Below are 27208 nucleotides of genomic sequence, written 5' to 3'. Positions count from 1 at the left end.
ATACGTTGTGCCTTTAATCTATGTTTGCATATATAAATAAATCAATTTGCCCAGTTGTAAAAATAGGTATAGATGATAGGATAGAGATGTGAAGTGTCCTCTCACACGTTGATTGAGCTCATATTTTGGGCAGCAGCTGTAACACAGCTAACAGGGGTTTTGGAGTTGAGTCCTTGTTCCAGTTTGGTTCATGCCTGTTCTGTTGTTGAGAGCCACTCGGAGTGGGAGGGAGGGGGCAGCCGCACTGGGCTGTATGAGCAGGTAATAACAGTGATAGCACATTGAGCTTTGCTGTTGTTTTGCTTCTTCTAATCATTAGATATTCTGCTCAGACTTTGCTCAGTGACTCTCAAGGTTGGAGCAGCAACATAAATGGACACTAGTGCCAGGACTATAAATACCTGCTGGTGATAACTTATGGGAATTCTGTCAAATCGTTTTCCTGCTCCCTCACTTCCATCTGCTTTCTCTGTTTTGTACGGTGTTCACCTGCTCATCTCTCGCTGTCACATTTAAATGAAAAGAGCTCTTCAGCGTTCAGGGATTTTCTAAACAAAGTGAAACATGGACGTGTATGATCTTTGTACAAAGACAGACACACATATAGTATGCAGTCTATAACCCTCAGTACCCAGTAAACAGATCTATTTAATAGCAGCTCCCAATAGAAACTCGGGCTGGGACTCATTTGTCTGAGGCACACAAGGTCAGCTGCTGTGCATAAACCAATACCATCTGTGTTAAGGGCGAACAGAACAGAGCACGAACGCCGTTTCCATTCACTGCTGAGGCTCAGGGCCAATAAGCTGCCGCTCAAGATGTATGGGAGCATTACGGCTGTACTTGGACAAAACAAAGGATTTCACTTTATTTGATCAAGTGTGTATTAGACACTGCTGTCTGTTTCTTTCTGTTTATGTGTGGTAAATTCTTTGATTAATCCCTTTATTTCAGCAAGGAAAACAAATAGTGCTTGTATATTCATGAGAAGGAGATAATGCTTCATAAAATAAAGCAGATGTCAATGAGGAAAAGAAAAAAAGCAAAAAGAAAACAGGAACTGTGCAAACTTAAATGGGCAGATTTCATTTTATTTACTTTAGCTCATTCAGCTTTTTAGTTTATCAGTTTCTCTACAGCTGATGGTTTTTCTGATGGCGAACAATGTATGTTACAGCATGTCTGAATGTGAAAAGACAGATACAACACATACAGAAGTAGAAAGGGTCATTTCTGTAGCTGCGCTGAATACACAAGTTGATGAATACACAAGTTGATGAATACACAAGTTGATGAATACACAAGTTGCTGTGCACATTGCAAAATACATCTTTTAGCATATGTCGCATTAAAATGTTCAAACGCCAATAACGGAGCTTAAAGAGGACTGTTCACAGGTACAGCTCACAGAGATTTTGATATACAGGCCTATGTTTGTTTAGTAATCTAGTAAATGCAGTACGTTTTTATTTGGATACATGCTGGCTTGTCTCTGTGCATGTGCAGTTAGTTGAGAAATGATTACTGAATGACATTAATGTGGAATATGCAGGAAAGTGCAGCTGCATCCCTAAGATTTGAAAGCCTGTAACGTTCTCCTTATAAATAGTATTTTCAGATGAAGTATGGAAGATGTTGCCCACTCAGATTTTCTGTTAACCACAACTTAACTTAGACATAATTTGATGAATGAGGTCTTGTCTTTTGTGTGTCCTTGGTGTGTCCTTTAGGTGCCTGTTCCTTTAAAGTTAACAAGAACATCAGTCACAGTGATCAGATACCAGTCTGCTCGCCACCCTTGAATGACTCTCTGTGTGACTACCTGGACTGCTGGAAAGGTTGTGTGACTATGTGTGTATCAAACAGAAGAGGGGAACTCAGAGAGGCATGCAAGAAAGCTGAATGAAGTTGGACAAGCAACGAGGGAGAGAGAGTAGATAGCAAATGAAGCAGGTGAGGAGGCAGGTTCCTTGGCAGCAGAGGGAGAGTAAAAGGCTGGATGCCTGTTGAAGAGGCGGATAAAGGAAAAGGAAGATGCTTTCAGAAGCTAAAAGGAGAAAGGAAGAGGGCGAGAGCCATAAACTTAGCATTTTTAGTGTTGCTTGCAGGGGAGCCACAGTTAAGAGACTCCTCCTTGAGGTTTCATTTGTTTTTTTATGGTTCTTTCAGCTGCAACCCATCGAGGAGCAAACCTAAACTTCATCTACAGAAGCAGCAGTTAAAGGTAAAGGCCTTTTTACAGCGTGGTTCATAAAAATATAGTGTTTTGGGCCAATATATATGTCATGTGTAAATACAGCCACCTAAATGTGTGTGTCCCTGTCTGGTGGCCTGTACAGTGGCTGTAAGAACTGTGTGAAAGGAAATAGTGCCCCTAAAACAGGACAGGCCACCTTGTGTTATTTATTCAGAGAACCTGGGGATCTAGGAATAGTGTGTAAAACGATACCGCAATGTTCCGTACTATCAACGAGTTTGGTCCACTGATTGGCTCGGATAAAGGTGGAAGATTAACGGCAGCAGGCAGCCACAGATCAATTGGCTGTGCAGAAGACAAAGCTGGGCACAAATTTTCTCTTGAGGAACAAATCAAGACACATTTTTCTCCGGAGGAGATTAAAGTCTCAGCAGCTGATGTCATTCGTCCTGATGTATTGATGATCTATTGTCCTTGAAGTATTTTTAAAAATTTCTTGCCTCTGTTAGATCAAAAGTTGAAAGATGAAAGGAAATGAGGAGGGAGAGAGGGACGGGGAACCAGAGTCAACAAAGGTCCCTGCTTTAGCTGACATTACAGATCATGGTCACCACCTTAACCCTTCGGTGACCAGGTAGCTCCATGATGTGGCACTTTTTAATTGATCTAATAAGATATTAAGGCTGAATTAAGGGTGTGTTTATGGATGTCTTTTTTTTTTTTAGTCTGTCTCATGCAGCTGTTGTGGTTTCCAAATGCTTGCCCCACCTCGACATCACGTCTACCCCCTCTCCCTAAACATGGATTTTTCTGGTTGCAAAAAAAAGTGGAGAAATGTCGGCAAGCAACATCTGTAGACTTGAATTAATGAAGACGTGACAACATGATTCTACCAGCGAATAAACAGCTTTGAGTGGAAATGTTTACATGATGTGATGTTTTTATTGTCAGCAGATACCTGATAGACTTGACTGGACAATTTTCTGATGAATACTTGACTTGGTCTTAAAAACAGCTCAGGTGAGCAGTGACTTAAAGCAAGACTTATGCTGAGTAGTGACCACCTTGGCTACAAATGAACATGATGGGATAATGTTATATTGTACACAATTGCAGGAGTCATAAAGTCAATGAAGTGACTCAGCAATGTGCATTGTACAGCAGTATTTACTTAAACTTTGCTAACACTAGCCATTGTAAGCATCACACCACACTAAGTAAGGTTGTAGCAGCAAAACCCCTTGGGTGTATTGAATTGAGCAGCATTGCGTTTTATTGCTTTTGAGTCCAACTTTTAATTTGGAGAGTAAATTGTGTTATTTTTGCTCTCAGAAGTTGCACAGTCATGCTTTAAGAGTTTCTTATTCTTATGGGTCATATTATAAGCACAGTGTCCATGGTTTTTTAAAGTCTAGACCTTTTCCACAGTGTGTGGTTTAATGCCTGCTGTGTTGTTTCCCTGCTGGTTTTGTCACATTGGGTGACATTGGTATAATCAGAGGAAAGAGGAACTGGAGGCTGAACTCTTACATCAGAAGATCTAAGCAGCATGTTTTGGCTGTGCTTCAATGTGGATACAGATGTCTGAGGTAAAATTTGTCTTTTCATGGGAAACGGTGATAAACAGAGAAGAAACCTTCATTAATGTGCTGGCCAAGCCTCCGCCTCCTGTGCTACGCCCTGATTGCAGGATGGGATGATTTCGGCTGGGCTATACACGTCCTCGTCCATTCCTCTCTACCTCTGCAGAACTGACGTGCTCCCCTGCTCTTTCCTTCTCTACCCGTATCAGGAGAAAAGGAGCAGAGAGGAAGGAAAGGTCCATCCAAAAGTCAAGTACTTTGTGCTTCTGTGAAAAATGCATGTCGAGCCTCGTTTCCACTGAATGCGGCCTTGGCATTGGTCTTGGTTATGTCTTTTGACAACTGGGTGCTCTACTTCCTAACTCTCTGACTCACTCTTTTTCACTTGCAGCAGAGCAGGCCTGGTAAGGTTTCTGTATGAACTGATCCCCGAAATGCAGCGTTGTAGATGTGTTCGCGTCATAACAACACAATAGAAACATTTGCATATGTAAAGAGGTATGGACGAGGTTTCTGAGATGTCTCCTTTTGTTTTTGATTTAAAAAAAAGTTATAATCGCATCTCAAAATCTTTTGAGTCTGACTTGTTTCAATTTAAATTCAAAGCAGGTCTAAACTTTTAAATGTCTTTGATTTAAAAGGCCATTTTATTATTACATTTTTAGCAGACTTAAATAGAACTATTAAAAGTTATACTCTAGAAAAACCAATGCAAGGACTTGTATTATTAAACTCCACCTCACGTCGAAGTTCTGAATCTACTTGGTGTTCATCAATCAGTGAAAATTAGAGCCTGTAATGTTTAGTCAATATATTGATTAGTTGATATTATTTTAATAAATCCGTTGCCCTCTGGACTCAGGATGAGCAATTACAATGGTTGGTCAGCAGTTTCAGGCGCTGCTCTCTCATCGTCTACCTCACGCTGACACTTTGCCAATGATCCCAATGATTAGTATTCTGTATCCTCCTCCTGCGCTGTGTTGTTTTGCCTGCATGCCATTGTGTTCCTTTCAAGCCTGATGTCAAACCGTTTTTGTTTCACTTCGTGTGCACTGTAATTTGTTGCCAGATTCTTGTGCTTGAGTGCAGCAGAAATTCCACTTCTCTGGCTGCTAAATAGCACATTCCAGTGTTGTGGTGAACTCTGCGCCTCTGCCTCAAAGAAATTCTTCTTTTTCTGCTTTTTTTTTATTGCCATTTTTTTTGTACTAGTTCTGCCTGGATTTAGTTGGTGAACTAAGTTCCAGTTAAGCTTTATTAACATGTATAAGTGAGTGCAACTAATATCTCGTCTGTGCGATAAATGTGTGCACTGCTGTCACGTCCATCCTTTCCCTTTATATTTGAACTTTTCTTTTAATCACATGCACTTTGGCCTGTCTTCCTGAAGATATTTCAGCTCTTTTATCTAAAAGCCTTGATGATGTGTACAGCAGCCATGTTCATCAGAGCATCACATAACAGTTATGAAAACGCGGGTTGTTTGATCAGCACTGTAGGGAGCGAGTGAACTGATGCACACAAGCTCACGGCTTCGTCTCGTGCAGCTTTTAACGTTTGCTGGTGTGGAAATGATCCGTCTACAGAAGAGTAACAGCGATATTAGTTTAACAAGCACATTTGGCTTTCATCTATTTTAACCTCAGAATCAGAAGAACAGACGAATAAAGGGCTAATGGAGAACAGTTCTCTCGATACAGCTGTATAGGACTTTGTGTGAACTACTGTGAGAGTTATGGGCTTATTTGCCATACCTGTAAAGCAGTGCCAAAAAAGGCGTCTTTATTAAGTCGTAATGAAGCAGCTTCTTGACACAGTGTCAGAGAGGTGCTGATTCCCCTCTGTGGCCAGTTTTAAGAGCTGATATTTGCTTCATAACATGCACTACATTGTTAAAGACCAAACTAGTGCTTCTCGTCTCTTGTGGTAAGAAGGTAAAATGATCCACTCTTTCACCAAAAAGCTAAGATTAGATAGAAGTCCAAACAATAAATAGAAATGTTTGTATCAGAACGTGTTTTTTCTTTGTTCCTCTCCCATTAATCTGGTGAGAAGCCAGTGCTAAGATAGGGAACAGTGGGTGAAGTGTATATAAAATACTTAGAATTAGTGTTGGTGGTACCTGCTTCTTAGGAGTCGATGCATCTGTAACAGTCTAACTAAATATCAAAGTATATGCCACTAAGTCTTCGAGCTCCCCATAGATATCCATTAGGTTATTGATCCACAGAGATCAACTCCACTGCATCATATATCAGGTGGACAGTGACTGGCTAATGTTGGATTTGTAATGACACTACAATACTGACTTAAACCCTTTGACCAAATTATCATTGATCATCAACTATCATTAGCCAGTTAAGTAATTGTATTATTCTTTTTTTCTATATTTATTGTGTAATCTAAACTGCGACAGGAAAGAGCTGCATTAACCAGTCATGATGAATAGTGCTGGGTGAATCTCATAAATCAGGGTTGTTGGTAAATTGCAGTCAACTCCTTTAAAATTTACATGAAATTGCAGTTGTCAGAGAGAGTAGTACAGTTACTCAACACTGTAATTATTTGTTTTTCAGCTTGGATGAAGCTTAGCGGAAAGATTTACTTTCTTGGGCTGAAACCACTGGATATCAATCCTGAATCCTGTTTGGGCTTTCTAATAGAAAAGTCATATTTCTTCTCCCAGGGACTTTTACTTTTTCTGACCAACAGCCTCAATCCTGACGATGATGAGACTGTTGCAGAGGCAGCAGCAGAATCAGGTTATATCACGCTGAGCCTGAGGGGTGAATCAGTAGCCCAGCAGGTGAATTATTCAGGTGATGAGATGTAGACCTTCAGCTCTGAGGCCTGGCCAAGGCTAACATTCATTTAGACCTGTCAGGGTTTATTCTGCTGTGCAGCACTCTCACAAGCTGCTCCCTGCCTCTTTTTTACTGCCTTTTTTCTGGGATATGAGCTTATTAAATTGTTATTTTTCACTTTCTCACCCTCTGATCACCCACCTCACCTCCTGCTCTCCTTTCAGCAAGTGTGTTCTAGGAGCTCCAGATCAGATTTCCCCAGTGTTTTTTCTGTAAATTGGGCTTGGACTCAAACTTGATGTATGATCAACTTGCGTCAGGTAATGTGAGACTTCTTACAAAGTTTCTACTCTGTTTTACTGTAAGTTTTTATCTACTCTAGTGCTCAGACATGTCAGACAGATTTCATGGTTTGAATTGTCAGAAAATAAAGCTGGTGGTGATTAGATTCATTTTCAAACAGTCAGCTTATTGTACATGATAATACTAATTTAGTGGATATTCATTATAACAAATAATATAACAATAACAATAAAATAATAATCAATTATAACAAAGTGGAGTTAATTAAACCTCTTGGTTGGATAAAACTAAGACCTGGAAAATGTTTTTTCTTATGAAATGCGGCCATTTTTAATATTTTATAGATAAAAGCTCCCCGTCCTACTGAAATAAGCAAATTAATTACCATATTTTCTGGACTATAAGTTGCATCAGAATATTACTGACAATATTACTGACAAGCCAGAGTTTAAAAAAAAAGAAAGAAAAAAAAGTCCGACTTATGGTCCAGAAAATACTGTAATTAAAAATAGTTGTTGGTTTCAGCTGTAGGTTAAACTTTGCATAAACTTTTAATGAGCAACAGGTTAATGAGCTTTAAACCACTTCCCCTTTCTGTTCAGTGGACCTGAATCCTTACAGTAGAAGTCATGAAAACAAGGAACCTTCACATTATACAGCTGCTGTGCTATGTTGCTGTGAAAAACATGTCTTTCAAAATTTTAATGTTTTTATTTTGTTATTCCGTGTGGTCGTCTCTCACTGAATCTCAGTTTTAAAGTAGTTTCCCACTATGTGTTTTTCATCGTCTGTATCTCCGTCATCTCCTTGACATCTCTCCTGCTGGGACTGAGGGGAGCTCAGATTGATCTACAGCTCTCGCTCTGTGGTCAGCCCCATAGGAAATGTTTGTGTAATGGCTTCTATATGAGCGCTGTCAAAGCAGATGAGGATCCAGCACCGGTGTGAACACTGTGTCGACAAGGCCCAGCAGGAACCGCTAAGCCCCCTTTTTTAACCCCTGCTGCTTTGTCACTTCCACTGGGTCTTTTCATTAATTTAATATGACTGTGTTTTTCCTATGCTGAATCATGAGCTTCAAGTAGCCAACTAATGCAGCTTTTGCTTTCAGCTCGGATGTAAGCCATCAAATATGCATGTGAGGGTATTTAATCTGTGGCTTATTTATGTTTGCAACGGTTTCTATGAATGATTTAAGCCTGAAGCTAATAGTTTCTTCCTACTCTCCCTCTCGTCAGACACTCACTGGTGTCACCTGTCTCTCCTTCCTCCTCGGTCTTTGGTTTCTCTTTAGGATTCAGAAATCTTCAACACCCAGCTGCTTGGTCACCATGCTGAATCATTTTCTGCTGTGAAAAGGGTGAAAGCAAGACATTAAAACACTTCCAGCAGCCAGTGTTTTCCCCTGTCATCCTCATATTTCTGCAGCTTCTCATCCACCATGCATCCGTCTATAAGTCCTCCTCTGTATTTATTCTCTTCATCTTGGTTCTTCCTCCTGGTTCCCTTTCCCTTTCCTGTCTGTTTGAAGGCACTAGTAATAAAAAGGCGTCATCTTACTTTGGGCCCATCCGTCACTCCACATCAAAGCCTCACTTGTTCTCCACTCCTTTCTTCTTCATGGTCTATTACTCTGCCTGCTCTTGTTGACAGAGAAATGCTGTTTAGTGTGTATGTGTGCATGCATAGTTAAATGGATCTCTCTGTCTTCATTTGCATTCCCAGAAGGACCGGTCCTCAGATTCTCTGGATGTTTTACTTCCGTAGCCGACAGCGGACTTGCCTCGGAGTATGCAGGCGAAATGGCAATCAGTTAAGATTGCTTTTCATGACAGTGTTCCTTTCAGAGAGCCAAGCTTTTCATTTGATTGAGAGTCAGAGAGAAAAATGTGTGCTTGTGCAGTTGTTAAGCTCTTAGGTTTTCATTAGCTTCCCTCAAGCGCATTAACACCAAGTGAAAAGCAAAGGAACATGTGGTGAAGAACAGGCAGCCTGGATAAAGCAGCACTGCTGCCTTGTTGACGTCGTCCTCTCAGCATAATTCATGCTTAGTAAAATCTAGGACATAATCTTCCGCTGTTCTCAGCCTCAGTGGCATATTTACAGTGTTACAAAGCAGGAGCTACAATATAACATGCTACCTCTTTATCTCTGTCCAAGTTAGCGGAGAACCTCACCTCTGTAGTCTGGTGTCAGCACTTTCTCATGGCAGAAATAAATCTGTGTTTTTTAGAAAACTTAAGCCAGATGTGACATAGACACTACTCCCACTGCACGTGTTGGAATAGCACAGATCATTGTTTTAGGTGAGCTGCTCAGGACCTCTCACCTTTCCATGCAGATCTCCACCAAGCTGCTGGTTTCCTGGCTTTGAGACAGACATCGACAGTTAAATTCACTTCACACCAAATATGATGCAAAACCAGTATGTAAACTGTAGGAAATTATGCAGGGAGCATATGCTGGCTGTTTGTTTTTTTTTCCATGCCTCTGCAAATTTGAATTCACATCATTTGTCTCTGGTAGAATATTTATATTACATTTGTGCATATTTACACTTACATTTACACATTTCTGTTCTGCAGCATTTTCCCACTAGGAATAGGCTGCCTGGATTCTTATCTTCATTTTTTAAGACATTTCCACAAGCTGACATCTCTGTATGATTAGCAAACTAGTATAAAAGATAATAAGAAAAAAATATTAGAGATAAAAATGATTTATTGCCACAGCCTGTGTTTCACACCCAGTTCCCTCGACACATGGTTGTATACATACTCCCACTGACCACTGATGTTCTTTTACACGTAGTTACAAGATTTGGTGAGTCATCAAAATTTTTAGGTTTTTAAGGGTATGTTGATACCATCTATTTAGTCATACCAGTGGCAGGCCTGGGGTTTGTGATACACCTGTAACTGTATGAAATTGCCCCTCAATGACAGAGGAAGGCAAATAACAGATAATAGTGATCCATCTGTCAGACCTCAAACTTTAGTCCCCGCCGAGGTAATGAACACTCTGTATTACAACCTAGAGAGCTATAATAAGGTTAAACACCACGCCTTAGAAAATAACCCCAGATGTCATTGTCCCCTGTAATCCAGCAATGGAAGCTAATTGTCTGATATGGGTCTGTCTGCCTCCAGTGTCTATTTCTGTTTTTTTAGCATCAAATGTCACAGATCTGTTTCTGTCCCAGTCTGTCTGCGTAGTTCGACCCATGTGGATGGGGACGGTGCTCTATAATCGCTGCTCACTGAAGCATCGGTGATGACCCATCAAGACATTTAAAGTCTTACGCCATTTGTGACAGATCACAAAGTCTCTGTGCACCTCGCACATCTCCCTCCCCGCGCTCTGCCACATCAGTCTGCCAGATGTTCTGCCCGGAGGTCGTCTAGCGTACCGTGACTTTGAGCGAAAACTCTTCACCTGCGCTCGATGCCAACTCCACCTGCAGTTCTCATTGTAAATGAGAGAGGGTGGCATACTTCTTAGAACACAGGCTAAGTGACATGCTGGCCCCTTGGCTTCTGGAGTGCTTTTGCATAATTTGCTCTTTTCTTTGAAAGCATGTACTTATCAAAGAGAGGCAGACAATGAACAATAGCCTTGTCAACCAGAAGAGATGAAGCCCACCCTTCTCTTTGATTCTTGTTTCTTTTTTAATACAGCACAGCAGGGTGACGGGAAGAACGAAACTTCCTTCCCACCTGTTTTCAATACATCTTACATGGGATTCCTGTGTGTGTGTGTCCGTTTGGCTCTTCATGTGCAGTAGATGCAGGGCTGTAGGTACCAGTGAGGATAGTGAAGTCTCCTCATAGAAAAACGTGTGTGTGTGTGTGTGTGTATTGTGGAAAAGGGTAAAAAAATATATATTTAGACCAAAATGCAAAAAAGTATAAAACTTTGTGAACTGTGTATTTTTGGTGTCTGCCTGGAGATTTTGGTCTCCTGGCCTCAGTGCTTATAAAATCCTGAGCACACGTATGTGTGGCTGTGAACAGAGGTAGTTAACCTTCACTCGTACACCCCCCCTTCGACCTGTGGATGATTTTTTTATGGCTGCCTGTGAGAAATCATCATATTTCTGTCTGTAATGAGATAAGGGCAGAGAGAACAGTGGCTGTCAAAAGGCAAATGAAGGACTTATTAACACAAGAGAAGTAAATGATTTGTTTCATCATTTGCTTTCAAGGAGAAATTTAAGGCAACAACTCACGATAATTGAACCATTATGAGATGTGTTGATTATTTGTCACATTAGCAGCATCGTTCCAGTGATGATAATGTGTCCACCACACCAGACAACTAGCAGATGAATCGCCATTCATTTCCATACGGACATTAATGGTCTGAATTGCAATAACTTTGGTGATCCCTCACCTTTTATCTGGCACCAGCATCATCATTTGGTTTATAACCAAAGATAATGATATTCCCACCAGCCTTACCTGTGTGTTTAGTCTATCGTGTTTAGTGCTAATTATCAAATGTTAGCACACTAATCTATAACAGCAAGTGAAAGTGGAGATCTCTTCAAATGTCCAACCACCAGTCCAAAACTCAAAATATACTCAATGTTCAATAATTCAGAGAAAAGGAAGATGCAGCCAGCATTGTTTTTTTTTTATTTATTTATAAATCAAAAATAATCCAGTCACAACAAATAGCTTTCATATAGAATAATATATATCATTTATTTGAATAAAATAAACCCATACTTTTCCTTGCAAACATTAGCACAGGGTGTTCTGTTTGTATTCTCTTTCTCAGCGCTGCCAAATCTGAAGAATTTCACTGTTAAGTATCAACTGTTGTTCACTGGTCCGGCGGCTGAGACGGCTGCCAAGACGTTCCCAAATGCATCCTCTGCATTCTGTTGTTTCTGTCTCACTATCCCATTCACACTCACATAAAAAGTACACACCAACTCACACACACCTCTAAACATATTCCTCCAAAGCCGGATCCTCACACTTCCACACTGGCAATGCTCGGTAGCAGAAGCAGATGGACATGAAGACTTGTTTAGCTTTGCTTATAAAGCCGTGTAGCATGTCAGAAATACTAGTTGTATCATGCTTAAGCAGGAATACACACAATCTTCACATATGCTTTCACACACAGTTGCTAAATTATCATGGCAGCAGCAGACTCAGACTGACACAGCATGTTAAAATAGTGGTGCCTGCTCTCCCAGGAGCAGACAGTATAGTGCAGGGCAAATGAAGCCCAGCCTGGTATAAAAGCTCCTGAAAGCACAGCAGTGGTACCATCATTTGCAGGACGCTGGGCTAGAAAAAAGAGCTGTGTTACGGGTTTAGCAGAGGTTAGACTGTAATGAAACCTGGCTGGAGGGAGATGTGTGATAGATTTGGAGCAGGTTTGTCCTCTCTGTTTCAGCCTTTATATGTCTTACTCACTTACCCACCATCCCCTGTTTCCAAAGTCATATACACACAGCTCACCTGCTCAATAGTTGATCAAAACAGGGCAAAGTGATGGTAAACCCCTTCTCCTCCCCTGTTTGTCTCCCCTCCTGCTGTCTCTCTTTCTCTCCAAGGTTGTTTGTGTAGCTCTCCCTGTCGGAGTTTGCAAGCAGCCTCTCCCATGACACAGAATGTCATTTACAAACCCTTTAACCACTGTAGATAAATGAAAACTAAAATTAAAGTGGAGCATCAGCATGCATTGTCGTTCTGTTGGCATAAGCATAATTGTTTTTCGCTCCGGCAATGACATGCATACTCAACTGAAACACTTAGTTGACTTATCAGTCTGTGCATAATAATTGACCGCAGTGTTGATAAACGATTAATTGCTGCAGTTATTTGTCATTTTCCTGTTTCAGCTTCTCAGGTATGAAGATTTAGAGTTTCCTCTCTGTTCTCAAAATTGAATTCTTTAGGTGTTGGACGAAAGATGTAATCTGAAAGTGTCATCTCTCATATACTCATATTTCAGCTAAAGGATGAGGTTTATCACTTGTTTTTTCTGTTGTTGTTTTACTGATAAGTGGATGTTCAGTGACCTGAGGGCGACGTTTCAGACAGGGACAATGACAGATTACTTGGAATGACTTGTATCAGATTAAAAACCCACTTCAGCCTCTCTCCAGCTCTCACTTGTTTCCCCTTCTCTTTCATCTTCCCATGTACAACCCAGAGGTTGCCCTAATTAGTCTCAGCTGTTATTCTGGCCTTTTGTCTGACTTTTGTGTTGCAAAGAAATCAGCGCAGCACAGACACTGTCACACACAAAAGAAACACACAGAAAAACATCAAGGCCAAGATTTAGAGCAAGATCCTACCAGCACAAAGTCGATCTTATTTGTCTGAGCGCTCATGCTGCGTATCGTGTCCTCCTTTTAGGTTTTCTGCCCCGTTGTTTTTTTTAGTCTCTACACTTTTCATGTGAACAAGTCACCATGTACTAACTTGAGCACATTAACATGCACGCTACATTTTTCTGATTGAGATGAGGTTTGAACTGAGTTCACTCTCTTTCTATAATTAAATGGACTCAGTTATTAGTGAATGTGGTTATTTTACCTGCTGTTTTGTTGGCTAGATGTTTTTTTTTGACTATATAAATCACAGCTATATTCAGGAAACACTTTCTATTTCTCATTGTACAACTGTTTACTTGTAAAGAATTAAAATGGTTTGATGAAACTTTAAGAAAAAGTTCAGTGACTTCAGACACATGTTGATTTATATATTCTTTCTCTAACTTCACCCAAAAAGGCTTTTTGTAGCTACAGGGTTTAAAGTTTAGATGTTTTCTTTCTTTTGTTTTCACAGGTTTTGGTTTTTAATATTGCAGGGACTAAGAGAACATGACGAAAATCTTCACTGAACACTGTGCAGCATGAAATCAGATAGTGGTTGTTCATGATGTTGTGGAATTGGCCAACTATTGATTGATCACTTATCTCTAATAATCAACACTTAAAGAGCTCTCCAACACCACATCTCAGACAAAGGTTAATACATGCATTATATTATACAGCAGCTTGTGTTGTAGCTTTACCTCAAAGCTTTTAGTTTAACTAGCTTCTCTGTGCCTGTCAGCCTGTGTGCCCTCTGGAGATGACAGTTCAGCTATTTTCCCCACCTATCCGTCAGTTTTTTCAGGGCCATTTGCAGCTGTCACTCAATTGGACAACCACCCATCACGAGGTGCTGTCAGACGCCTCCAACCTGGTTTATATTCTCTGGATAATCAGGCCAGGATGTTGTATTTTCACTCCCTGCTCTCACCTCTCCATTGCTTCTCTTCAGCCACAGCAGATCTGTCAGCGATGGAGGGCCTTTAGTCATCTACATAACTGATGCAACAGGCGTGACGTCGCCGTATTTTGGTTTATTCTCAGCCCAGCGCCATTTTGGAGACATGAGACCTCACTGTTGAGTCAATGATCTGACAACAATCACAAGAATTTTCAGCAATCTGTTAATTATTGACTGTTTCCTGTGGTTTTTAATGCTACTAAGCTAAGCTAACTGACAGCTGGCTTTGTTTCATGTTAAGACGTGTATCAACCCAAATGTCAGACCTTTTCTTTGCAAACAGCCAAAAACTGTTGAATATTAAAATAGTTTGACTAATTTGGCTAATTAGGCCATTTATTTACCATTTACCAGCCCATCATTAAATGTAATGGCCAGAACTTGCAGGCAGTTTCACAAAAATCTTTGAACCTTATGGTTTTTCGTTTTCAGTTTCTACTCTTCATTTTTGCACCTCTTGTTTTTTTCACCCTCCTTCAGCCTTTGTCTGATAACATCAAAAACACTCGACTGTGTTTACTGGAGAGAAATCATCAGGTCCTAATGACGCTTTTGTGTCTGTTCCTTGATCAACATCATCTCCCCCTTTAGTTTTCTCTCCCTGAAATGAGTCGAACATGTCCCATTATGCTCAGCTCTTTACCTTCCCCCATCCCCATGGGTGAGAAAGAAAATGCCTGACTGACCCCTTTATTTCAGACAAACACTTAAGCCGACAGACTCATAAATTAACAAGAATGCATAACACATCTTGAGGGAAAAAATATCAGCTTCTGGGAGTTGTTTTTGTTTTTTTGTGTATTTTATGTATTTCTGCTTCACTTTCTGCAGGCAGTTTGAGTCGAGCAGTGTGCAGCTCTGAGGGTCCTTGATAAGGGGCTTCCATCAGCTCCATTCAGGGAAATGCTTTGTAGTTATCACTCAGATACACACAGGCCTAGTTTTCATAAGCATATATGCATACATCTGATCCCACAGACATACAAATACATCATGAAAATTGAAATGAAGAAGATCAAAAGTAATTAAAGATTAAAAGCAATCAAGGAGAAGAATTCATAGAAGGCATTTGAGATGATGTAGGTTTTAAGATGAGATACAAAACACTCACACAGGCTTTGAAAATGCTTCTAAATGGTTTGCAGGATGGCAGTGAAACCTGAAAGTGATCATTCAGCAGTCACTCACCGTCCTTGTGAAATAGTTGGCAGTGGAACCTTCAATACAAAAGTGATAATACAGTCATAGAAATCATTTAAAAGCTGTCCACTCCATGATGTGGTTGTTGTGTTGTTCTTTTAACCTGCTGGTTATTTACTGGTGCATTCATTTAGAACTGCAAACATCTACATCATAGGTGTCTGATTATAGTGCCCGTTTACTAAAAAGTTATTTCACAACTTTCAGCCAATCAGATTACACGCTTCCTAATGGCCATGGTGTAATGACTCTTAACTGGATAAGGTAACACAGTTAATTAAAGCAGATTCGACTTAATTCAAGCAAATGTGTTTGTGCCATTATCTCCTGTCTCACAGCAGACTGCTCAGTATTGTGGAGCAGGTTAAACACAGGGAGTATAAAAGTGGATGGTGGGACACAGCTAGTGTAATAGCTTTCTCCATTTTGGACTTTATAGCTCTCCATTTTCTCAAAGGTCAGGACTGTGAAGATGGTTTGAAGTTGGTTAGTGGTGTAAATATAAGTGCCAAAGTTCACCATATTTGAACTCCGTCTAAAAGCTCCATGCAAATTCACTTTGCCTCACTTAGAAAATTTACTAATTGTGGAGATTTGACCGAAAGTAACTGATTTTGTCCAAGTTTCATTGACATGTAACTGAAATAGTACTGAGCTTGGATTCCTGTGGCAGCTCAGTCACTTCAAAAAATGTGTTAAAATGAGTCAGAACATTGGTAAACATTAAAAATCACCTTTTTACTGTTGATCTGAATGTTCAGTATGTTCCTGACGATCAAAAAAAACTGGCAGTGATGAAGATGTGCGGTGTATTGGGAACTTAGAGAGCAGTGATGAAGATGTGCAGTGTATTGGGAACTTAGAGAGCGGTGATGAAGATGTGCAGTGTATTGGGAACTTAGAGAGCGGTGATGAAGATGTGCAGTGTATTGGGAACTTAGAGAGCGGTGATGAAGATGTGCAGTGTATTGGGAACTTACAGAGCGGTGATGAAGATGTGCAGTGTATTGGGAACTTAGAGAGCGGTGATGAAGATGTGCAGTGTATTGGGAACTTACAGAGCGGTGATGAAGATGTGCAGTGTATTGGGAACTTAGAGAGCGGTGATGAAGATGTGCAGTGTATTGGGAACTTAGAGAGCGGTGATGAAGATGTGCAGTGTATTGGGAACTTAGAGAGCGGTGATGAAGATGTGCAGTGTATTGGGAACTCACAGAGCGGTGATGAAGATGTGCAGTGTATTGGGAACTTACAGAGCGGTGATGAAGATGTGCAGTGTATTGGGAACTTAGAGAGCGGTGATGAAGATGTGCAGTGTATTGGGAACTCACAGAGCGGTGATGAAGATGTGCAGTGTATTGGGAACTTAGAGAGCAGTGATGAAGATGTGCAGTGTATTGGGAACTTAGAGAGCGGTGATGAAGATGTGCAGTGTATTGGGAACTTACAGAGCGGTGATGAAGATGTGCAGTGTATTGGGAACTTACAGAGCGGTGATGAAGATGTGCAGTGTATTGGGAACTTAGAGAGCGGTGATGAAGATGTGCAGTGTATTGGGAACTTAGAGAGCGGTGATGAAGATGTGCAGTGTATTGGGAACTTACAGAGCGGTGATGAAGATGTGCAGTGTATTGGGAACTTACAGAGCGGTGATGAAGATGTGCAGTGTATTGGGAACTTAGAGAGCGGTGATGAAGATGTGCAGTGTATTGGGAACTTACAGAGCGGTGATGAAGATGTGCAGTGTATTGGGAACTTACAGAGCGGTGATGAAGATGTGCAGTGTATTGGGAACTTACAGAGCGGTGATGAAGATGTGCAGTGTATTGGGAACTTAGAGAGCGGTGATGAAGATGTGCAGTGTATTGGGAACTTAGAGAGCGGTGATGAAGATGTGCAGTGTATTGGGAACTTAGAGAGCGGTGATGAAGATGTGCAGTGTATTGGGAACTTAGAGAGCGGTGATGAAGATGTGCAGTGTATTGGGAACTTAGAGAGCGGTGATGAAGATGTGCAGTGTATTGGGAACTTACAGAGCGGTGATGAAGATGTGCAGTGTATTGGGAACTTACAGAGCGGTGATGAAGATGTGCAGTGTATTGGGAACTTAGAGAGCGGTGATGAAGATGTGCAGTGTATTGGGAACTCACAGAGCGGTGATGAAGATGTGCAGTGTATTGGGAACTTAGAGAGCGGTGATGAAGATGTGCAGTGTATTGGGAACTTAGAGAGCGGTGATGAAGATGTGCAGTGTATTGGGAACTTACAGAGCGGTGATGAAGATGTGCAGTGTATTGGGAACTTACAGAGCGGTGATGAAGATGTGCAGTGTATTGGGAACTTACAGAGCGGTGATGAAGATGTGCAGTGTATTGGGAACTTACAGAGCGGTGATGAAGATGTGCAGTGTATTGGGAACTTACAGAGCAGTGATGAAGATGTGCAGTGTATTGGGAACTTACAGAGCAGTGATGAAGATGTGCAGTGTATTGGGAACTTAGAGAGCAGTGATGTGAACTCTCTGCACAGGATGCACCGTTTTATAACATTCATACAAGCAAAGCACTTAAAGCCTCTCCTCCCCAGGTACACATCTAATACTAAGCATAACCCTTATGAACTATACATTCATTTATTAAACTCACCTGCCATTCGTAAATGTGTTTCATGGGCTCAGTGTGCAGCCCACCCTTTTCATTGAGCTGTTATTAGTGGTAACACAATGAGGCAGATTAATGCGTGAGGTTTCCAGCTGGTGGGAGACAGAGAAAGGTTAACATAACACAAGTGGTGAATGAATCACTTTGAGCGCCACTGTTTCGTAATACTCTGCTATTGTGTCCGTAATGATGTTGTGTTCCACTCAGAAATTGTCCTTTAATCGTAATCAAAATGGATTTTAGTCTTGCCGCACCCTCCCTGCTAAAACTGCTGTGGCATGTGAATGTGTTGCATATGTTCGAATGTGATTAAGTGTATTTAATTAAGCTACAGCCAGATGGTGCCGCTGGTGATTTTATGCTGCCGTATGTTTTATGGTATACATTATAACCTTATAATGCACTTCAGTGTGTGGCATCGAGGTGAGACTGAATGCTTTGAGTCACAGGTCCTGCTGCCATTTTGTATTTGTTTGTGCTCTGTCCTTCCTGTCGTCTTCTTCAGTGCTTCCTGATTTTCTTGCCTGTGACACAGCTGACTGTGAATCTCTCTTATTGTTGCCTTATTCGGATGTTTGACCTTCACTGTGCAGCATTTTGCCTGTGTAGAATTGTGCCACACTCATGTAGTGTGGGAAGGAAGGTAATTATGGGAAAATTTCCATGCCAACGACTTGCGAGCGTTCCTGCTGTCGGCCGACTGGAGATGGCAGCTGCCAGTCTTCTTGTGCTGCAGCTCCTCATTCGTTACGGGAGTCAGACACTTCTGAAAAATGTCACTTTCCCTGTCATAAGTAGAACTTCAGTGTTGACGTGGGTTTTATTTTCAAGTGGGAAACTCATAATTAGTGTAAGTGATATGAATGCAGCATTTAACACTGGGAGATTGTTTTCACCTTCATCTGCTGAAGGGGAAAAGTGTCTCTGTTGTGGAAACGTGAAGCATCCAGCACACACACACACACACACACACACACACCAGAGACAGACTTCAGTGTAGTAGAAAATAAGCCTTTGAAATCAACCATATTTGCATATTCATAGCTTGTGGATTTTTCAGCAAACAAGAAAAGGGTCTTTCATTGAACGTTTTTGTGGAAGAACCATATCAGACACAAACTACTATTCAAAGAACAGCATTTTTATATCTCTTAAATGACTGTAGGCAATTGTTAATGAATACATCTTTTTAATAAGTTATTTTTATTGTAGCAGTAATAAAAAAAACATGCCTATCAAAGTTTTCCTGGTGCAGCTTGGCCCTGTGAAATTTAAATATTACTTTGCAAACTGTGTTTACAAAAAGGCTCACAGCTTGAACAATAGACCTCGATGACTTGGTGCTTCCATTATTTAAGTCAGATCCAAGTCGGGAAAGAACCCAGTAATAAATATTTATTTACAAATCATAAAGTCTTAATAACACAAACGCAGCATCAGGCATCTTTTGGAAAATATGGCTTGTCTGATCTCTTGGCCTTGTGTGTGGTGATGGACTGCACTGCTGTTTTTTCAGTGTCGGTCATTTCTAAGGGCAAGATGATCCGTCTTCATGATGAAAACAGTTTGGGATCGACTTTCAGGTGTAAACAAATACTTTTTTTTTACTGCTGAAGTATGAACTGTCAGAGCCGTCACCTAGAATTACTGAATGTCCTTTCTCACCTGGACAAGTGAGTGACCCATCTGTCTACTGTACGTCCATGGTGTTATTGCACCTTCTCCTTTTTGTCCTCACTCTCCATTTCTCTATCAGTCTTCTTTCTATCCAAGCTGCTTTCTCTTCTCCCGTCCATTCATCCCTGTCACTGTGCCGTTTGACAGTGCTTATACATATATTATTTATGTGATTGACCTGCCATAATCGCATCGCAAGTGGCAGAAATGAATCATTTCCGAAATCCCGTCATTTGCGTTCTGTTCAGGGAGTTTTGTGGAGGCATTTAGGGAATCATGTTTTTGATTTTTCTACATGTAGAGTGTTGCAAGTGAGAGCTACTTTGCTCACAGCCAAAAATCAATGAGGCTGGATATTCAACACTACTCTATGGTTTTTATGGTGGCTCATAAAAACCTCATTGGAAAAGTATATATGGCATGGGATGATTTCTCTGTGGGTGAAATTGGATTAAGCCTAGTGTAAAACGGAGAGTCTGGCCCTTTTTTTCCTCTTTCTCGCTCGCTCTCTTTCTCTGTCTTTCTCCCTCTCCCCCAACACTCGACGTACCCACTCTTCTACCATTAAACTCTATAGGAAGAGAAACCTGATTACACGGCTGAAAGTGGCCATAGTGAGCACTATTAAAAGGATCCAATTAAAGTTTGTGCAGCGCCGGCAGCAGCATTTTGGTGAGGGATTATTTGTGGAGGTGGAATTTGATCTGTCGCATGGAGAGACATCCATTGGCTGAGGTATGGCAGATGGATGGTGGGTGGGTGTGGCTTCAGAGCAGTCCTAGTAATTGGATCCTGAATTATTGGACACTTGTATCAAAGAGGGATTGAAAGAAAGTGACAGGTTTAGCAGGAGTAGGTGTAGCAGTTTACATGTATTCAACGAGAGGAAAAAATAAAAATGCAAGACCTGCCTCTTGATTCAATTTAGTTATTTCTAAAGTCCATTTATTTAGAAGATGTTGGACTGTTAGTGCTGAGGGAATCATGTTTGACTGGAGTTTCCAGCAGATTACCATGAAATCTGGTGGACAGATTGGGGCCAAATGGAAATTTTAGCTGGTGATTCAGAGTGGGTTTTCTGCCATCAAACAGTTACAGCTTTAGGAACAACACAAATATGTGAGAATACAACAGTGTGGGTCTTTTTATAAGTGTTTTATAAGACGATACTCACCGTAATAAGATATGAGAACACACTGATGTGATGCAATCTAATAAACAAAATTCAGTGAAATTCTAGATATGCACTGGGACACTGCTGACTTTTTATTTAGTTTCTTAAAGTAAATAAAGCGCATTTCCTAAAATTTCAACCCGATCCTTTGAACTGTGAGAGGTTTTTACAACCAACCATCATTTTATCATCTAGTTTTGCCTAAATTATTGTTTATCATTTCATAGCTGCACCTTGTTTACCACATGCCTATGTTTTAAGGATGAACTTGGGATATTACAGTGTTAATATTACCAATAAGAAAACTACCAAAATCATGGAATAAAAGCCTAAAACTTTGTGTAAGAGACAACACATCAGTTAAAAGGCAGCTGAAAGTTGGATCATTTCTCTGCACTGGTGTGATTGTAAGACATTTCACTACCATCGCATTGAAATCCATCACTGAAAATGAGTTTTTTTTTTATTCGTGGCTGTATTTGTTAGAGGAGAAAAATGACTCCCCAAATAGTGGCATGTTTAATTAAAGGAAAGCGCTGAGTTCTTGTACTGCAGTAAAGCTTGAAGACAAAATACAGAATATTTGACCTGAGTTCATTTCTCTTCTGACAAATCACATCTTTGTTGTTGAACTCACCCTCACTGAGCACCTCCTCGCTGCTCTCCATCCTTCAGTCCACCTTCAGAGGAGCGAGTCTATCTAAACACAATCTTCGTTATTATTTATGGAAACATTTTCCACAACCCATTATTTACTCTGAGCATAACACTTTACTCTGGAAGCTTCCGGAGCTGTTTCTTTTTCTTTTTGCCTTCACCAAGGAGAAGCAAGGAAGAGAGAATTCATGAATAATTTGCCGTCATTTTTTAAAATGACTTTTCATTATTCATGGCTTTGTATTAGCTTGGTTACTTGAAAAATTTTCTGGACAGCTTTTGAGTGGATTTTAGTTGAGGCATGAAAAACCTCTGATGACTTGAATGCAACACTGACAATAAAATCAGTGCTGTTTTTTATCCAAGTGTCAGCTTTGTTCCCCAGGAGCCACACGAGGTTTTATTCATTCATTTATCACAAGTACCATCATTATAGCAGCGTGTCAACACAGTGTACACAAACAGCACTTCCAGTTAGAAAGAAAGGTCCCAGTGAAAGTCTTTTTCAGCGGATGAGGTCACCCTCTTCACTGTCACAGTTTAATTGCAATTCAGGAAAAAGCTTTTCGTGATAGAGCTACAGGCTTTTTGTCTTCTTACTCACAGCTCCTGCTCCCATTTATGTGCCCTAGATTGAAGTCACCATTAACCCTTACAATCCAATTGATGTAGTTTGTTTAAATTACACGCTTCTCCTTCCTCTTAGAGGAATAACTCAGTCAAACAACCACACGGAGATAATAAACTCATTCCAATGGAATTAGCACCAACTGCTGTTGTGTTGATGTTCACTGAGGATACACATCCTTAGGTCTTACAACTTCTAACTTCACATTGTTGCCTCAAAATCACCCGATTATTTTTTATTCAGGACTGAAAGTGTTCAGCTGACTGTACATCTGTGAATAAACCACAATCATGTCTTTGATCTCTGATAGACTGGAAATGAAGGTGGGTGGTATGGACACCCACTATGAACACCACGTGGGAATTCAGTTGGATAATCAGACAGAATCCAGTGACAGTACCACTAACGGTAAAAAGATCATTCTGCATTGTTTTGAAACTATGTGATATGCTGAGCTAAGGCAGGGGGTGAACATGGCATAGGATAGAAGAGGCAACGGATCGAACAGAAACTGTATGTGTTGGCTTGCACATGTGAAAGCGCAGGCATGATTTCACATTTCCTCACATGTCATCAGTGGGGGGGGTAAGGCTTTCAAAAAGCTGTTCCACCTGTCTCGCATACACACAAAGCACCTGTAGGTCCAATAGCAGGAAAGGGGCAGAAGTGATGGCAGCATGAGATAACTTAGCCTCAGGCATTAAAGGGCCAAGAGGTCTCAGTATGAGATGATTACCACCATGTGGAGTGTGATGATTATTCCAGCCTCTCTGACCCACTGGGCTGTCGGTTCAAATCCCTTGGTTGATCCGAAGAGGTTACTGGACACATACAAATTAGCTCTGCAGCTGTTGACACTAGAGGATCGGAAAGGTAGATGGTATTGGATAGTGAACAGGGTTGAAACAGGGGTTGATGGGATACATGTTGGGTTGTTGTTCTGGTAAAACAGCCAGTCTGAGCCCTTGGGCTAAGCAGTCGTGACGGGGTGTTATAAATGAATAAAAGCAGGGTGGGCTGTCCTGACAAACAGATTGTGTCATTGGGTGGTAATGTGCTGGAGCCTGCATGGCCCTGGCTGCAGGGATTAGCCTGAAACAGCAGCGTGTTCACATCCGTGATCACTGCGCACACCCTGGAAAAACACCAACCCCTGGGCCAGATATCCAAACAAATGATATCAGCTTTCCCAAAATCTCCATATCTCTGCCTTCTTCTTCTGCTCTCTTTATACCTGCCCATTGTCAGCTGTGTGAATGTGTGCTATGATACATCAGTCCTCCGTGGATTCAGAGAGACAGCAGAGTAGCTGAGAAAATGAAATGGACTTCTAATGTTTTCTCTGATATTTTTTTGGAATCTCTCCAGATTAAAGTTGGTTGGTGTGAAGGTTCGTTCAGCTGTCAAGAGTCTCCACCACAGCACTGAATAATTATTAGGGTGTATGCCTTTTTTTTTTTTTCTTATTCTTCTTTTTCTCCATTTCAACATTCTCCACCCCCTGTGAACATGATGGCTTTCATTCCCATGGAAGCTGTGATGCGATGCAATACCAAAGGCGATCTCTTGAGCAAGAAGAAATAGAGGCTGGAGATGCGATGAAAGGAGCCATTCACATCTTCCCGTGGGAAAGACAGAAACGAGGCCAGAGGAACTCGTTCTGATTCAGTTCTCAATAATAACAGATATCATGATGACATCTCTGTGTAGGGGTAGGTTGTTTTTACACTGTATATATTTATCTTGGCTGCCTACTGTTTCATATGTGTGGGGTGGACCTACGAATACTTCCTGAACGTCAGGTTTGCTTGTTTCTGTTTTAGATTTCACAACCACATCTTGTCCCAAATGTGTTTAATACAGCACTTAATCAATACCCAGGGCTCTTTGCAATGACGAGCCAATCTGTCACTGTCAGGGACTCCCTGGTAGTTTATCGCTTGCTTAAGTGTTTGACTGCTGTGCATGGGCTCTAGAGTAACACGTGCACAGAGCAGAGGATATACACACAGTCTGAGCAGATTAAGAAGAAAGTTTCATTATTGACCATCAAGCAGAAGAAACGTCACGTGTCTTTTATCCTTCTGCATTGGATCCAGGGCTGCAACTAAAGATTATGGTCATAACAGAGCGACAGCTGATCAGTCATCTTCTGATTGTTTGATTAAACATGCCTGTTATGCACACTCGTGCACAAGCGTGTGGCAGCATTTCGGCCAAGCGTTTTTCACTACTCCATCGATCGGCCGCTGGTGGAGCCAGTGAAGTGCTGAGAAACATAACAATTCATCACCACCGAAGAAGACAGCTGCACTCCAGTAATCAAAACATTGGCTTTGCACAAGTTTTAACAGAAAGCATGTTTGTTGAATCTAAAGGGAACAGAGAGTTGCATTATAAGTTGCAAACACTCTGTAAACATAAGTGATGATTCTTTTTTCTTATTCAGACAAGTTATTAAACTGTTAAAACTGAAGTAAAATCTTGTGAAAATGTCCCAGTTGCTCCTCACGAAGTTGAAATTGTTGCTTGGTGTATTAATGTATCACATCATTCAACTGCATTAATACATTTTCAGCCCATTTACAGGAAAGTCTTATCACATTTTGACAGGCTATCGCATTATCAGATACACCCTGTCCTCACTTGATGTAGTTTGGCAGGTTCTGAGGCTTCTGCTTCAGCTTCACACTGACGTGTGTTTGAATAAATTAAATTTCACACAGGCCTCCTTGATCTTCTTACACAAACTTGAGGCAACAGTGTCACTGTGATTTTTCAAACACTTACCATATTTTCTCCATTCGCAGCTCCATTTGCAGCATCCATATTGGATTGTTCTTACTTAGAACAGAACTCAGAGGGAAATGCTCCTTTGGACGTGAATGTGACTTATGTGGCCAAGTATGGTGACCCATACTCACAATTTGACCCATTCCAAGGTGCACACACACCCGGAGCAGTGGGCAGCCGGTGCTGCGGTACCCGGGGGGGGTAGTTGGGAGTCCGGTGCCTTGCTCAAGGGTCTCACCTTGAAAGTGGACAAAGCGCTGGCTATTCACTCTGTGCCACCGACAATTCCTGCCGGACCTGAGACTCGAACTTGCAATTTTCAGGTTACAAGTCCACGACTGTCCCCAGACATGTGAGTAAGAGCTACCACTTAGAGATTTTTGGTAGAACAGAAAGTGAGTTGAGAAACAGTTGCAAAGGGAATATCATGCAAAATATTTGACAGAGGACACAACACTAGTGTGGAAGCATGAATAAAAATGAGTTCTTTAATCTTAGTGAAGAAGTAGTTTTCTTAGAGTTTACCTCCTTTATTTCAGCTGGTTCCCTCTTCAGTATCCATTAAAATTAATTATTTATAGCAAAGGCCAGTGTGTAAGAGAACTGTAGATTTAACTGGTGACACATCAACTAGCACAGTCACTTGTCCTGTGCTGTGTTTCCTCCTTTGTGGAGAACGTAAACAGACCAGGAGACTTTAACTTTTAAAACACCACCCTCCATGATGATTCTCCCTATGCATTCCCCTTTTGAAGACCTCTTTATCTCTTAATCAGCCCTCTCCACTTGTTCTCCCTCCCCCTCTTCTCTCTTTGGTTGGAGGATGCAGTCATCAATATCTCTGGCTGTGTTACAGGCGGTCCACCAAGCACCTCCTGGAGGGCAGAGCTATTAATGGAATTCGGGGGAGGGCGGCAGAGGGCCAACAGGCAGGGGAGTGTGGTTCAGTGCCTGGCTTTCTCCAATCTATCCCACATTACCGGCTGTCAATAAGCAGGGGAGCAACATTCTCAGCGAACTTGAGTGAACTCGAATGAACCTGAAATCTCATTAAGTGGGGTAGCAGACAACAAAATCACTGATATTTGGTCAAGAACCACGTGCATCTGTGCTTTTGCAGGGAAGCAAAACGTTCCCAGTCGATATGATTAGACTGGAAGCAGTGATATTAACTTTCATTCCCAGCTCAGAGAAAACAGCAGCCTCCTCTGCACTCCCTGCTCAATAGACTTTATTACTGCTTAAATGATATGTAATCAGAGTTGATTAGGACCCTGCTCTTCATCATCAGTGAAAACAGTGAATAAGCACATCGCCACACTTGCAGTCTATATAGGCAAAGTGCAGCGAAAGCAGCTTTTGGTGACACGCTGCAGCGGTTCGCTGTCCTCCATCAGTTATTTCGCCCAAAGGCAGCAGGCAGGAGCTGAATGGCAAACTAATCCATCCGTCTAATGCAAGGGCATTACAGCTGCCCATCACTTCCTAATTGGCTAATGGCTAGATTAGGGTGGTTACAATAGGCTGTGCTGACACAGTCTCGGCCAGTCATAACAGAGGGTTTAGCCTGTGAAAAGGGCAGGGCCTGTTTTATGTCTGGCCTGAGGCTGTTTTCCACAAAGCTGGAAAAAAAAAGGAAGGATGGGTATTGCTGGGGGTAGGTGTTAGCAGATCCTGTTTCAAACCCCAGGCCCCTGTTCACCCTTGTTGTAGTATAAATACTTTCAAACCTGTATCACACACAACCCTCTCTTATGCACCTAAACTTGAAAGTTTTTTGTTTTATCAGCAGCATAATAAAGATTGAGCTATTTTTCAGATTGAACAGCAACGACAGAGATTGCTGTAACACATTAAATGTACAAGAGTGTCAGGGCACTTGTTCTGTTTCTGTTTTTTTTTTTTTTGTTTTTTTTTTAAGTTCAACATAAATCCAAGCAGATGGGTCTGAGGATGATTTTCAAGCTTTGACACGAGATTGTGCAGAAGTGACTGCAGCTCAGCAGCTGGATGAAATTGCTTTTTCTTTATGCGTTTGAAATTTATGTTGAGCAGAAGATGAAAGAACCAAAAAGAAAGATGGAACAAGAGGGAAAGAGAAAGTTTGGCAGAGATGCTGCAGTAGATGGATGAATAGACTTTGTTGCAGCCAGTCACCTAATTGTGGCTAGACTAGATATTTAAAAAAAAAAAATTACAGAGCACCAGATCCATCCGAGACAAGCACA

At 41.2% G+C, this 27208-nt stretch overlaps 1 protein-coding gene across 9 annotated transcripts in view; it reads left to right on the top strand.

Moving 5' to 3' along the window:
• The window catches only part of magi2a (membrane associated guanylate kinase, WW and PDZ domain containing 2a), a 155641-nt gene that overhangs the window by 65581 nt on the left and 62852 nt on the right, over positions 1-27208 (top strand). Inside the window, exon 1 of one of the 9 annotated variants that reach the window (XM_026326477.1) lies at positions 6675-6907. The exons of the other annotated variants lie outside the window; for them this stretch is intronic. Coding sequence (XP_026182262.1) covers positions 6886-6907 — 22 coding nt within the window. The 5' untranslated portion in view covers positions 6675-6885. Of the gene's footprint in view, positions 1-6674; positions 6908-27208 lie in introns of those variants that run through there. 9 annotated transcript variants of the gene reach the window in all.

The sequence above is a fragment of the Mastacembelus armatus genome, chromosome 23, assembly GCF_900324485.2.
Source record: "Mastacembelus armatus chromosome 23, fMasArm1.2, whole genome shotgun sequence".
In the NCBI taxonomy this organism is placed as follows: domain Eukaryota; kingdom Metazoa; phylum Chordata; class Actinopteri; order Synbranchiformes; family Mastacembelidae; genus Mastacembelus; species Mastacembelus armatus.
The sequence above is the reverse complement of the archived record's forward strand: the minus strand, read 5'-3'. Positions and strand labels throughout refer to the sequence as shown.